Source organism: Lepidochelys olivacea (assembly GCF_965140295.1).
Source record: "Lepidochelys olivacea isolate rLepOli2 genome assembly, chromosome: 3".
In the NCBI taxonomy this organism is placed as follows: domain Eukaryota; kingdom Metazoa; phylum Chordata; order Testudines; family Cheloniidae; genus Lepidochelys; species Lepidochelys olivacea.
Genome location: NC_140413.1, coordinates 208,411,946 through 208,426,705, shown reverse-complemented (window position 1 = coordinate 208,426,705; position 14,760 = coordinate 208,411,946). Strand labels below are relative to the sequence as shown.

The 14,760-nt window shown below is 44.2% G+C and overlaps 1 protein-coding gene across 1 annotated transcript in view; it reads right to left on the bottom strand.

Moving 5' to 3' along the window:
- Positions 1-14,483, bottom strand: part of SOS1 (SOS Ras/Rac guanine nucleotide exchange factor 1) — a 96,773-nt gene extending 82,290 nt beyond the window's left edge. The window contains exon 1 of the mRNA XM_084623412.1: positions 13,940-14,483. Within this exon, the coding sequence (XP_084479538.1) occupies positions 13,940-14,026 (87 nt within the window). The 5' untranslated portion in view covers positions 14,027-14,483. The remainder of the gene's footprint in view (positions 1-13,939) is intronic.
- Between the last annotated feature and the right edge of the window lie 277 nt (positions 14,484-14,760).

Sequence of the window (14,760 nt, the reverse complement as noted above, 5' to 3'; positions counted from 1 at the left end):
CCTTGCTTACAATTTCTCTGAGTTGAAATCTGCCTTTCTGAAGTCCAGTATCCTTGTTTTTGCTGTTCTCATGTCCTCCATTCCATGGGATCTTGAATTTTACCAGATCATGATCACTTCCTCCCAAATTCCCAATCACCTTCACATTCTCAAGTAATTCACCCCTGTTGATCAAAACCAGATCCAAAATGGATGACCCCCTACTTGCTTCCTCAATTTTCTGAATCAGAAAGCTGACCCCCCACACACATACTAATAAATACATGAACTCAGAAGATGAAGTTAATGTTCAGTTTACTGAGCTCATATATATAGCCAAACATCACAGTCCAGTACCAAAGATCACTATTTATCTGAACATTTGACTCCACCCTGAAATGACGAGAACTTGTTTGTTCTGAAATGCTTACCTGGATGAGATAAGGGAGACTATTAAAACAGCTGCTTAAACCTTTTACAAAGGCTTCAGAGAGTGCTAAACTAGTCACTGAAGTTTCACATCCATTTTAGAAGTTTTAAAACTACAAATCCCTTTCCTGCTCGGTTGCTCACCTTTCACTCCCATCTTGTGAAATTACCACTTTACTAGTTCTTTAATCATAGCCTTCAAGGCAGACAAGCCCTAGAGTTCTAATGCAAGATACAGATGGGGTGAGCTGAGCTCTTACTGAAAAAAAAATTCACACTTTGTTTTAGAATAAATCTACTCACAAGAGTGTTATATGCAGTAGAAAAGTGAACAGGTATTTTGTGGTGTCTGGCTACAAATCTGGGAGTACAACTTGGTGCATACATTTGAGGTGGAAAAATTTATGGTTATGGCAGTCATGTTATTGATGTATATAGCAGTGAGGTAGCGCAGAGGCATGTGATTGTTGTTAGAAGTATCAGTAAGCTTCAAATTACAGAATTATATCATATAAGTGACCATTTCTACACCGATAAGAGAAAGCCGAATGGACATTCTTGACTAGGCAGATAACTTGTCAAAATGAGTATTCTTTCATCTCTTTTTATTACTTTAAATCATAAATTACAATACATACATTAAAGCGGCAAAGAGTCCTGTGACACCTTATAGGCTAACAGACGTATTGGAGCATAAGCTCTTGTGTATACATACATAATACATTGATAAACGTAAGACAGAGTAAACATGGCAACAGACAAAAGAACAAGGGTTGTTTGGCTTCACCATACCTAAAAGCTTATTCCTAGACATGCCAACTTTAAATATTTATAGGCTAGTCACAAAATAGTTCAAATAAAGACTGAACTGATACGTTGAGTATTCAGTACTTAGAAGAATTGAAAGAACGTTCTGCTAGGGACAGGTGGGCAACAGGATGGTGTGCTATTTTCCCAAAGCCAAGGTGTGAGGTCTTACTAAGATTGGATAGGCTTCTGAAGTCAACAGATAAAGATCTATTGGTGATGGTTCATATCTGCACTAATGATATTGCATTGCAGGATATTTTACAGATAATAGATGACTTCCGGGAACTCTGAAGAATGCTTAAAAAAAATGTCAATGCTATCTTCTCAGAGATCCTTCCTGTCCCATGAGAGAAGGAAGACAGAAGGCAGAAGATTCTGGAGGTGAACTGCTGGTTAGGTAAGTGCTGCAGGTATGTTTTGTGGAACATCGGTCCATTTTCTATGGTGGGAGGGACCCATATAGTTTGGATGGCCTCCGGATCAGTAGAAGTTGAACCAACGTCCTCAGGAGCAGGCTGGCCAGAGTACTCAGGAGAGCTTTTAATAACAGATATGAGCACTTATTTGTGAGCACAAAATCGAGTTGCTAAGAATAATCAAGGAGGCAAAGGACATGAAGAGAAGTTACTTAAATTACCTATCCACCAGTGCTATTTTGAAGGGAAAAAAAAAAAAGATGTTCATAAACAACAACCACAGAGCTGCTGAAAGCCGTTGAGGAACATCTGGTAAACGCAATGCACAAGCTACTCAACAAGATTTACAGACAAGAGAGATAACAGCATCTACCCATAAAAAGGAGATAAGAGCAAGTGCAAGAACTACAGAGAAATTGGTTTATTGAGTGTGCCAGGGAAAGCATTCACCAAGATACTGAAGAGGAAAATAAAGAGGTACTTGCAGAGGGATAGGCGGAATTTAAACCATGAGGAAGTACAACAGGTTAGCTATTTGTGAAAAGAACATAACCAAACCTGTTACAACAACTTTATAGACTTCAAACTGCCTCTTTATAGCATTTGGCAGAAAGGGTTATGGCAAATTTTAAAAATGTAATGGCATCCCTTGGAAATTGATCAAGCTGACAGAAAACATCTACAGAAAGTCTATGAGCGTGGTGAGAGTGACATGAAGCTGAGGGAATGGTTTTAGGATGACCATAGAAGTGAGACAAGGATACATATTATTGCCAGATTTGTTCAACTAGGTATTGGAAGCTGTAGCACAGAGAAATGAATGGTAAATGGCTGTAGCACAGACAACTGAAACAAGACAAGTCATGGTATGTGAGAGGACAGTGCATAACTTTCGAGTCACAGGTGGTATTGATTTCTATGGCACCGACCAAGTTGGATCTACAGAGAATACTGGACAAGGTAGACCGGAAAAGCAGAAAATTCAGACTGAAGATCAGCACGGGGAAGACAAAAATGAAGGCAACTGGAAGGCAAGCAGAGAAGACATTGGATAGACATGGTGAAGAATGACATCAAACCAGAAGGTTTAAAGACGAACGCCATGAAGCTGATACAAGATAGAAAGTGGTAGAAAGACTTCAATCGGCCCCATCAATGCTGCTGAGCTGACCGATGGGATTAAACAAAACACCACACAGACAGCAATGTTAGGAGCCTGAGTAACGAACAAGGAATTGTAATTGCTCATTTCTTAACATAAATTTGATCTAGTTGGTATTACTGAACCCTGGTAGATGATTTGCACCAAGCTTTCCCAACTGATGAGATATAAGAGCTTCCCTTGGAGAACTGAAGTCCAAGATCTGCCTCACCAGGTATTCTTCTGACCCCTGAACCATAACGGAGGGGGAGATGGCCATATCTATCCAGGAAAGAAGCTGATGTACCTTTTCCAGCAGAGAAACATGGAACACGGGGTGCATCTTGATCTATTCAGTAGCAAAAGTTTGAAGGCCACCAGGTTAATCAGCTGGATGATCTGAAATGGTCTGAGATATCGGTAGTCACGTTTCCTTGAGGGCCAGGCTGTGTCCATGCATTGCATCAAGCCATACCTTACCACCGACTGTGATGTGAGGGGTGTCTTGCCAAAGGAGGTCAGTGTATCTTTTGTAATCCCTCTTGGCTGATTCTAGGTGGGTTTTCATTTCTTAATGGACATGGTGCAGGTGCTTACACAGGTTAGAGGCTAAAGGAATGTGGGAAGCTGGCAAGTGGACAGGTGAAAATGAGGGTGGAAGCCGTAGTTGGCATAAAAAGGACTTTGGCAGATTGATATAAAGCAACTAACATACTGCTAAAAATTTGGTTCACTTGCTCCATCTGTCCATCAGTCTCAAGGTGATAGGTAGAGGAAACTCACAGATTAACATCTAAGATCTTAAATAATTCCTGCAAAAAAAAAAAAAAAAAAAAAAATGAACTGCAGCCCTTAGTCAAACAATGTCAGATGGTAAATCATGAAGCTTTAAGATATGTTTAATCATATCTGTCGCCTCTGTAGTAGGAATTTTCCAGCAACATATGAAATGAGACATCTTTGTGAGAAGGTTGATGATAATTAGTATGGCCGGGTGGCTCTAGGAAGTCAGTGAGAAAGTCCGTAGAAATAGATAACCAGGATTGGGATGCAGTGGACAATGGAACCAAAGCGCCCAGAGCAAGAGGTGGGATGCAGAGACAGAAAAAGACTTGCAGCTGGGGATGGCAACAGTCCACAACTGTTAAAAATGCATGTTGGCAGAAGAGGGGTCTGTTTGAGGAATCGAATTCCGTAATTGCATCCAGCTGAGGTAGGACATGGTCGTTTCCTGGATCTGCACAGGCCTGGATTTGATGGAGCATTTAGTGGCAAAGTGGACTCACCCACCACAGTACAGGGAAAGGCTGCTGAATTGCCAGTACGCCATCTGCCACTCAGTGAGGTGTCTTTGCATTGCGTTAATCTGCACAGGTCCTGGCGCCAGGGGCTGCCTGTGGAGGGAGATGGGGATGGGACTGGGCTAGACTGGGACTGGACAGTCAATTGTCAAGCCATATATATAATTTAATGTCTGAGCTCAGCACAGCGTTTGTGGGAGTCCACCTAGCCCAACTAATCATTTATGTTATCGTCTAGTCCCTGGTGGAAGTGACAGGGCTGTGCTGTTTTGTTCCACTCTACATCAGTGACCAGATGTTAAAAGCAGGCAACATATGCTGAGCCAGACCAATGGCCTTGTTTAAAAAAACTGCAGGTGGCTTCAGCGATACAAGTACGGTTCAGGTAATCTAATCTGCGTGAAAAGGGACAAATGAACATGTCAAAATGGCCAAGGACCGGGCTTGCCTGTTCTAGGAGAAGTGATATCCAGTGTGAAGTGTCGTCAGTTAGGCTATATCTACACTAGCACTTTTGTCAGTAAAACTTTTGTTGGTCACGGGTGTGAAAAAAACACACTCGTAACCGACATAAGTTTCACTGATAAAAGCGCTGGTGTAAACAGCACTATATTGGCTGGAGACACTCTCCCACTGACATACCTACCTCCACTCATTGGGGGTTGTTTAATTATGCTGACAGGAGAGCCTTCTCCTGTTGGCACACAGCAGCTACACGGGAGACCTTACAGCGGTGCAGCTACAGCAATACAGCTGTGCCTCCATAAGGTCTGTAGTGTAGACGTAGCCTTAGTAATCTGATAAACCTCTCTGGCAGCAGGACCTTTGGGGCTCGTTTTATGGATACTGCGGCTAGATTCACTGGAAATGCTGAGGCTGCCACGATCTGTAAATGGACAGAGGCATTCTTAAATTGCAGCTGCGCAACTTGGCTTTGAAGGCACTGAACTAACTTCAACCTCTCAGTAATGGATGTTCTGGGGGTTTCCACCGTGGCTGCCGGACTAAGCAAAAAGAGGGAAGTCTGCTCAAACTGTCAGAATTGCAGGGCAGATGGATGAGGCAGGAGAAGATACTGGCTCACATGGAAACAGGCAGAGGCTGGAGCAGAAGCAAGGCCCAGCTGGACCAAGAACAGGCTGAAGCTGGAGCAGAAGCGCAGGGGCAGTCTGTCAGAACTACTAAGCAATGGGAGTGCTCCTGACCAGGTAATGACTGGATGCTACTCAGCAGACTAGAGAAACTACTTCCCAAGGCAGGTATATAGGGTCCTAACGGATCACCTGGGTCCTCGCTTGTGCATTGGCTGAACCCTGATTGGATGGAGTGGGACCTATCACAAGACCTGCAGGTAATTGCCTCTGATGACTCACCTCTGGCTCAGGGATGGCTTAAGCAGGCTCAGCAGTGACTCATCACACAGCCAGAATGCTTGTAGCAGAGCTCTGGAAGAACACACCTCCACTGTCCCCCACAGCACTGAATTATAAAATTGTGGAAATAGTTGTAATGGAAAGATTGACATCTCTGCTGAAGAAGCAAATGAAAAATATTTAGAAATTTGGCTTCCTTTCATCATTTACTTGGATACAGAACAAATCTCCTGATGCCAAAGTAAAGAATCCACATTTCTGAATATCAATTTATTTTCAATAATGATGGGAAGGAGTGGCTTTTGGATCTGTGTCAAACCACAGAAGTAGATGTTAGCCTACCTGAAATAGAAAGATTGGACTATACATTCAAGATTGAAAATGCTAAAGATGCAGAACTGGAAAATGACGACACTTTGCAAATGCAATTTGTATGATGGTTTATTTGTGGAAACGTTATGGGCAGGGGAGATGACAGAATAGGAACTTTCTGTACTGTATTTATATTAGAATTTTAATAAGAAATTTCCCTGAGATAACAAGAGATTGTTTGTGAGCAAGACTTCCCCCAAAGGCTATAGAACTACTGATAGCGTTCACTTGCTCATTACCTGCAGGTCTAAAAGCAACGTAGTGAAACAGGCCATGGTGAATTGCACAGCTAGTTGAATGAAGTGAACAGTTATCCCTCCTGGTAAAAAAACAAACAAACAAACCTTGACACTATACACAAACCCATATACACTGAATTGTTATCTATTCCTCGATACTTTGTGATCCAGCCCAAGTTTTGCTATCTTCAAATTACACCAAGTATCTGTATTTTTTCCAATCACCAACTTCAGCAACTCTGTGTGGCTATGAAAGACTAACAGAGATGCAGATTTAGTTAATCCAGGGGGTGGTTTTACACAACATCTGGTAACAAGTTGTTACCAAGTGGGAGGTTTACAGCAAGAACTGGAAGGAGGGGGGGCAGCTACTCAATTTTATCTTCCACCATCTGCAGAGGTGACAGGAGTCCAGAACAACTGTGCCACAGAAGTTAATATAAGGAATTATCTATATAGGTAATGTAGTAGAGATGGGAAACTAATGACATCCAGTGTTGCTGTGAACAACAAGTCAAGCAATGGATTGGAGTGAAACCATTTGAAATGAAGTCAGTTAAAAAGATGTGTTAAAATAGTTTCATAGGCAGGCATAGCATGAGTGCCCCAGCCAATTTGCATAGTTTTACAATCACTTTTGAAGAAGTTTTTTTTCCCCCCATTACCGTTTAAAAGACCTAGACACAGGAAGCTGACAATAGAGGAGTTACTGTACCTCCGGAAGCATTCTGTGTATGGTTACTTTCATTATAGTAAATTGTAAATAACGAAAAATATTTTTCCCTCAGCTCCGTCAACTTAGGTAAAATAATTTCAAACAAGCGACTGATTGATGATGTCTAGCTACATCCTTAGTGTCTGTTTCGAAGCAGCAATAACAGATTTCGATCATCCCCCAGTCACCTAAGAGATCTCATGTTCCAGTTTATCTTCAACCTCAGGTTTCAGAGTAACAGCCGTGTTAGTCTGTATTCGCAAAAAGAAAAGGAGTACTTGTGGCACCTTACGTTCCATCGGATGCATCCGATGAAGTGAGCTGTAGCTCACGAAAACTTATGCTCAAATAAATTGGTTAGTCTCTAAGGTGCCACAAGTACTCTCTTCAACCTCAGACTCAGCTTCTGTCTGTATTCTTATCTTGCTGCCCTTGCAGCCTTAGCTTCTCAAACCCCACGTTGGCTCCTGTTCCTTGCTTTCTTATCTTGGAGGAGTGCTAGCAATATTTTGTCCTTTGTCAGTATCTTCCTTGAGCTATTGGAGGGCTTTGTGTTCCTCTGCTTTTGCTCATTCAAAATACCACTGATCAGGCAAGGAAGCATCTCAGAGTACACATCAACATCTTCCTTATTCAGTGCATTGCAGTCTACATCTGTCTTATTGGACTCTGTATCTGTTCTAGTGGAGAATCGGAAGAAACAAGTTAAGGTCACATTATCATTTGAACCGTGGACATGGAAGTTTGGAATGCAGCTGTTCAGTGCAAAGATAGGATATACTGACAATCTATATAGGGTATATTTTTCTAAATCTCACCCGAGTTTGACAAAATACCCTAAAAACTAGGATTTGAGGAATTCTTGAAGTATATTTATCTTAAGGAATTATTTTATTCCTTATTATTTCAAGTGTCCTTGGCAAGGATAAGTATTCCTTGTTACATGCCAACCAAATGTAGCAAGAGGGTAAGGAAAGGCAATTCACAGACATCATAATGATGAATATTCCACTATTGTATGTTGCTTTCCTCACTGGCTGGGAATATTCCACCCAAGAATACACACCTTGCCCTTCCCCTATACCTGGGTACTATCTGTATTGCTATACAGGTCAGAAACCTGGACTCTATTACAGGCAGACTTGGAGCAGCTAGATACATTCCATATGTGCTGTCAGCTCCAAATCCTGAGAATAAAGTGCTCTGACTTTGTGCAAAACATCCAGCTCTCAAAGATCTGGCATTCCTCCAATTGCTCATTATATTCAAAAACCACATTTGCATGCTCTTCTGCTATGTCACCGGGATTGTGAAAAAAACACCTCAGCACATCATACTCAAACTCTCCATCAATGCACAAAGGGGTGCATGCCCTGAACCTACCTGGCACCACCCACAGGATTGCCCCAGAGATTTGTGGATTCACAGGATTGAGTCAGATTGGGGAACTTCACTATGTGATGTTTGGTGTGACGCCATCAACCATGGTCACTCTAACTAGCACAACAATCCTCAAAAGACTACATGTGTTTGATGTTGCTGCTTTCCCCATCATACCAAGGCATGAAACATTTTAATTGGACACAGAAAAAAAATGCTTTCTTGTACATTATATAGTATGTTACTCTTCAAACAGTCCCATTTAAGTCAGACGTGCTAACCAACATGGATATGTAGGCATCCTTCAGTCTCGAGAGACCACAGGTGTGCACCCGAGAGGTAAAGAATTTACTCAGTTGGTTTTAAGACAGATGCGAACATGGCTGAAGAGAATCTCTGTCGTATGTCACATTTAAAGGTGATGTTTTGGACTCTGCCTTCTGCGAGATCTTTTCTCTGCTAAGCTGGACTGCTTCCTCTTGTAACTCTGGAGACCTTTGTTAAGCTCTTGTTTCCAAAGGCTGCAGTCTTGAGTGTGATCTTCCCATTTGTTCAAGTCCATGTCCATTTCTTTGAAGTCTCACTTGCACACATCCTTGAAATGCAATTTTGGGTGTTCTCTGAGTCTTTTTCCAGATGTCAATTTGCCATAGCGGATGCGCCCATCAACATGGGTAAGGATATTAAAATCTGGCGAGGTGACTGGGAAAGGAGTAGGAAAGAGAAAGCTCTCTTCCTTCTAGCAATTAGTTGGTGTCTGCAAGCTTCAGATGTATACAACACCTATTGACAGACAGGATACGTCTATATAGTGTTTTGGAGCCCACGGGAATGAGCCTCTCAGCTCAGGTCAACAGACTCAGGCTAGAGGGGCTCTAAAAATAGATGTGTAGACAGAACTGAAGTTGCAGCATAGCTTCAGAGCCCAAACTCCAGCCCACACTGCAACTTCATAGCTATGTAGACAGTGCTTTTTTTAGAGCACTAGAGCCACTGCCCTCGAGCTGGAGTCTGTCAACATGGGCTGGAAGGCTCCCTCCCACGGGCTCCAAAACACTGTAGATATGCCCAGGGACATGGGAAGGTTCATGAACTGCTAGGATTCAGCGCACTAGACATTGTCTCCAGATCTCCCCAGCTACCACCACCACCAATCCTACATACTGGCTTCTGTCTATAGGTTTAGCCCTCCGGCCATTATAGTGTGAAACTTTTACCAGATGCATACTAGTTGCAAAGCTGAACAATTGCATTGCTGATTTCAGAGTAACAGCCGTGTTAGTCTGTATTCGCAGAAAGAAAAGGAGTACTTGTGGCACCTTAGAGACTAACCAATTTATTTGAGCATAAGCTTTCGTGAGCTACAGCTCACTTCATCGGATGCAACCGGATGCACTGCTGAACGATTTGATGCGTTGATAAAGATGAGTTCCAAGATGAACTTATTTTCATAGCATCAGTTTTGTCTATCAGCTCTGATAGACCCATGGCTTTATTCTGGGGGATTCTCCCACACCACATTTGTGCCTGTAGAGTTTAGCAATATATATAAGTTTAGATTTTCCAGGAGCGTTAATGTTTAAACGTTCTGTAAGTCAGTTGTATTCAGCTGCTTATCTCTGGCCCATTCTCAATGGGATTTTACTAAAATGGATGCTGGTTAAGTGCAGAAGTTTCCATTTCTACCTTTATAACATAAATAATGGTAGCAGCTCGTAACCTACTATGCTAGAGTATGGTAGGCAGTATCTAGAATGAAGATATGAAGCAGATAGTGGTCTCAAAAAACAATGGAGCAGTTAAGATTTGTTACATCATTGCAAATTAATGGGTGGCGGGGGGGGGAGGGGGGAAGCTTCAGAACACACTTAGAATTAGAAATATTGGGGGTAAGTCTCCCTCTCATTCCCCAGATATACACAGTGAACCAGAACAAATGCAATACATAGAAACCAAAAGGAATACTACCTAGTATGGCAGGTTTCTCATCATCTCTGGCAGTTTACCTTCATCAACTTCTGACAGTTGGCCTCAAACTCCAGGACTCCTTTCTTGCTGGTCCTCGCAAGTTCACCCTCATGAGAGTTTCTCCAGCAAACACTGATAATTGAGATCAGCTCATTGTTTCTATCTTGGTGAGCAAGCCAGCCAAACATTTCACAAAAGCAGCAAGTGACCTGAGTGGTCCCACAAGAATTGTTATTGCTGGAGCTCCAACTAGTCTCCTTGATCTTGCCTGGAATTGCCTGGCACTGTGCTTAGTGCTCCATTTTGTGAGCATCTGAGACATCCTGCACCTTGCTGCTCCAGATCCCAGGCAGCCTTAGTTCAGCTTGCTGCTCAAATGTTTATCTTTGCTTCCTGCCATATGTATATGTGTAGCTAGCACAGAAGTTTACTGACCATATGTGCATTGCAGCAGCAAATGCTTTGGAGAATACACAGATAAGACTCTGTTACCACAAGTAGAACAGAACAGAGTGCCAGCGACCTTGGGAAAACATGCTCACTCTGGAACATGAGGCAAATGCATTGTGAGATGAAGTCAGAAAGACAGGCTGAATTGATACAACTGAAACACTTGCGACTTCTAGTCGACAGTGGGAAGTGAACCAGTTTAGCTAGAACTGAGAGCAAGTGTTTCACTCAGAAGTTCCAGTTAACTGTTAAAACCAATAAACTTGTAAAATGCCTAGAATGTCTGTTGTATGTGAAATAAGGTGTTGAGTAAATTTTGCAGTCTCAATCCATTCCAAGCAATGGTTTCTTGAACCCCTTTTGTCTTGCTTTCTATGGATAAAATTCAGAAGTGGATCAAAAGACAGCCTGACCATTTTTCCCATATTCCATTTCTCCAACACACACAAATTCTAATGAACTCAGGAGAGTGAGACTTACTGTTCCCTCATTGTGGGGGGAGGTATTTTTTCATGCTTTGTGTGTATAAAAAGATCTTCTATACTTTCCACAGTATGCATCCGATGAAGTGAGCTGTAGCTCACGAAAGCTTATGCTCAAATAAATTGGTTAGTCTAAGGTGCCACAAGTACTCCTTTTCTTATTCCTAATGAAGAATCCTTAGCAAAAGGCATTTTTACAAAAATATACTAAAACTGAAGTCACTAAATTGCAATTCTAATTAAGCAAAATATTTTCACTATCAAGTCACCCCCACCCCGCACATAAAACTCTTGTAGAACTTACAAGTAAAAATCTAAGTTTAACCTAAGTAAATACTATATTTTTTCCCTTTCATAAAGAGTTGAATGTTATTTCAATTTCAACCATACTGTTTCATATGAACAAAATAAACAAATATTTCATTATAATTAAAAATTTGAGCAAGTTCCTTAAAACTGGTATTTTTTTAAACAGCAGTTACACATATGTTTTAAACTGCACATATACTTGTCCAAGTAAACCATTATACATCATTAAAAAAGGAGATTAAAAACTAGCTACCTTGACTAGGCTGAAAAGATCACTTCTGGAACTAATGAACCGGGAGAAGAAAGAGTCCCATAAAAAGTTATAAACAAAAACAATGAATTTCTGAGCCAAACTGGAACGCAAGTGGAATATGTCCAAGGATAAGGCTTCACTAGCAAATTATGGGCCTGATTTCTTTGGTATTGTAAGACCAAGTGAGACTGAGAAAGGATAGGTTTCAGAGTAGCAGCTGTGTTAGTCTGTGTCCTCAAAAAGAACAGGAGTACTTGTGGCACCATAGAGGCTAGCAAATTTATTAGAGCATAAGCTTTCGTGGGCCACAGCCCACTTCATCGGATGCACAGAATGGAACATATAGTAATACATATATATACACACACACACACAGAAGGTGGAAGTTGCCATACAAACTGTAAGAGGCTAATTAATTAAGATGAGCTATTATCAGCAGGAGAAAAAAAACTTTTGTAGTGATAATTAAAATGGCCCATTTAGACAGCTGACAAGAAGGTGTGAGGGTACTTAACACAGGGAAATAGATTCAATATGTATAATGACCCAGCCACTCCCAGTCTCTATTCAAACCCAAGTTAATGGTATCTAGTTTGCATTTTAATTCAAGCTCAGCAGTTTCTCGCTGGAGTCTGTTTTTGAAGCTTTTCTGTTGCAAAACTGCCACCTTAAATCTTTTACTGTGTGGCCAGAGAGGTTTAAGTGTTCTCTTACCGGTTTTTGAACGTTAGGGTTCCTGATGTCAGATTTGCGTCCATTTATTCTTTTGCGTAGAGACTGCCCGGTTTGGCCAAAGTACATGGCAGAGGGGCACTGCTGGCTGGGTCATTACACATATTGAATCTATTTCCCTATGTTGAGTATCCTCACACCTTCTTGTCAACTGTCTAAATGGGCCATCTTGAAGACCACTACAAAATTTTTTTTCTCCTACTGATAAAAGCGCATCTTAATTAATTAGCCGCTTTCAGTTTGTATGGCAACTTCCACAGAGAGAGTGAGTGTGTGTGTGTGTGTGTGTGTGTGTACTATATATTCCATTCTAGGCATCCGATGAAGTGGGCTGTAGCCCACGGAAGCTTATGCTCTAATAAATTTGAGAGTTTCTAAGGTGCCACAAGTCCTCCCGTTCTTTTTGAGAAAGGATAAACGTCATAAAAACAATGATCCACAATAACACAAGAAAACTTTACCAAATTCACTTTATCATCTGCAAACGTAGCAACCAAAGAAAAATCTGCCACAATCTCCCCCAGGCCTCAGCAAAGGTTTAATAGCATAGTGTGGCACAGTGAGATCTCACATTACTGAGGTCATAAAATTTATTGCAATACATTCACTACAGTATGAAGTATCATAAATAAAATAAAAATAAGATGTCAGATGGTTAATTTTTAAATTGTGTTTGCAATATTTGATATCATGTGATGGGTCAGTCAGTCGTTAATGCAGATAAATGAAGTTAAACTGTTGGGGGGAAAAAAAAGGATAGTCACCACGGCTACGGTCATAGACATGCCCCAAATTGCTCACACTCTCTGGCTATAAATTAGGCTGTCATACCACCAGTTCAACAGGAGAGAGGCACCAACATACTAACCAGAAGTTAGTAAAATGCTCTCCACTTTGATAGGCTCCAATGTGATATATTTCCTATGCTCTTGCTCTGACTCTAGGGACAAAGCCTAGAGAATCCTTTACACAGGCTTGTTTCTTTCAAACAGCAACTAGACCAGTGGTTCTCATCCGGGGTACACGTACCCCTTAGGGTACACAGGGGTCTTCCAGGGGTTACATCAACTCATCTAAATATTTGCCTAGTTTTACAGCAGGCTACCGAAAAAGCACGAGCGAAGTCAGCACAAAGTAAAGTTTCAAACCCGCCACTGACTTGTTTATACTGCCCTACTCATTGAAATGCAAGTGCAAGATCTGTACGCCAGGTGATTGATTTTATAGTTCTATGGTAAAAAAGGAAACAAACAAACAAACATAGCCCTTCTCAGGAATGGTGGGGCCGCGGCACGCTTGTATCTCCCGTAAGCAAAGCGTTTCGAAGCGAGGTGAAAGTGGGGGTACTCAGGGCAGAGCAGGCTCCTGACAGGGGGTCCCGCCGTCTGGAAAGGCTGAGCGCCCCAGCCCTGGACCCTCGCAGCAGCGCCTACCCCCTAGGGCAACAGCCCCTTCCCCACGCGGCGGGAGCGGGGCGAGGCGCCGGCCACCCGAGGCCGGGGCTCGCCGACCCCTGTCAGCCACGCGGCGCCCCCCGGGCGGGGCACCCGCGGCCGCCCCCCGGCCCGCGGCCTCGCCCCTCCCCCTCACCTTTTTGAGGGCCGGCACCAGCAGCCCCCGCCACTTGGGCGCGTTCTCCTCGCTGAAGAACTCGTAGAGCAGCGGCGGCGCCTGCATCCTGCCGCTGGCGGGCTCCTCGCGGGGCCCGGCCCGGCCCGGGGCGGGCGCGATCAGTGGGCGGCCCGGCGCGGCGGCCGCGGGCAGCCGGAGGAGGGCAGCGGCAGCACCCGCCAGCGGCAGGACTCAGCGCCGGGGGGCGGCGGCATCCCAGCACCCCACCCCCTCCGGGTCTCTCCTCAGCGCCCGCCCCGGGCAGGGCCCCGAGGCCGGAGAGCGCTCGGCGGGGCGGCGCGGGGAGGCGAGCGGCCACCCTGCCCCGCCGGCCGCACGGGCATGCCCGGCCCGGCCCGGCCCCACGGAAGCGCGCGGACGGCCCGGCCCGCTCGCGCTGCAGGGCGGAGGGTCACGCGCCGCCTCACATGCCCCGGGGGCGGGGTCTGCGCCGGGAGCTCGAGCGCGGCTGGAATTCTCGGGGCTTTTTCCCTCGCCCTGACGGTTACTCCCGAGGGCGCGTGCGCGGTGAGGGTCGGCCGACAAGCGCAGGCGCGAGGCGTATGCTCCGCCCACTCGCCCTGCGCCAGGGCGGAAGCGCGGGTCAGGCGGAGCCGTCAGGTAGCTCAGCGGAGTGCCGAGTGCCTCGCTGGGCCGGCGGCGGAGCGGTTCCTCAGACAGCGCCCCCTGCAGGTCAGGAGGGGCCCCGAGCACCTTAGGGTGCAGCACCTCCCTCGTCCCAGCCCCGCCCATGACAACCCCCTGACCCTGCTGGGGGGGGGGGGAAGAGGCGGGAGGAG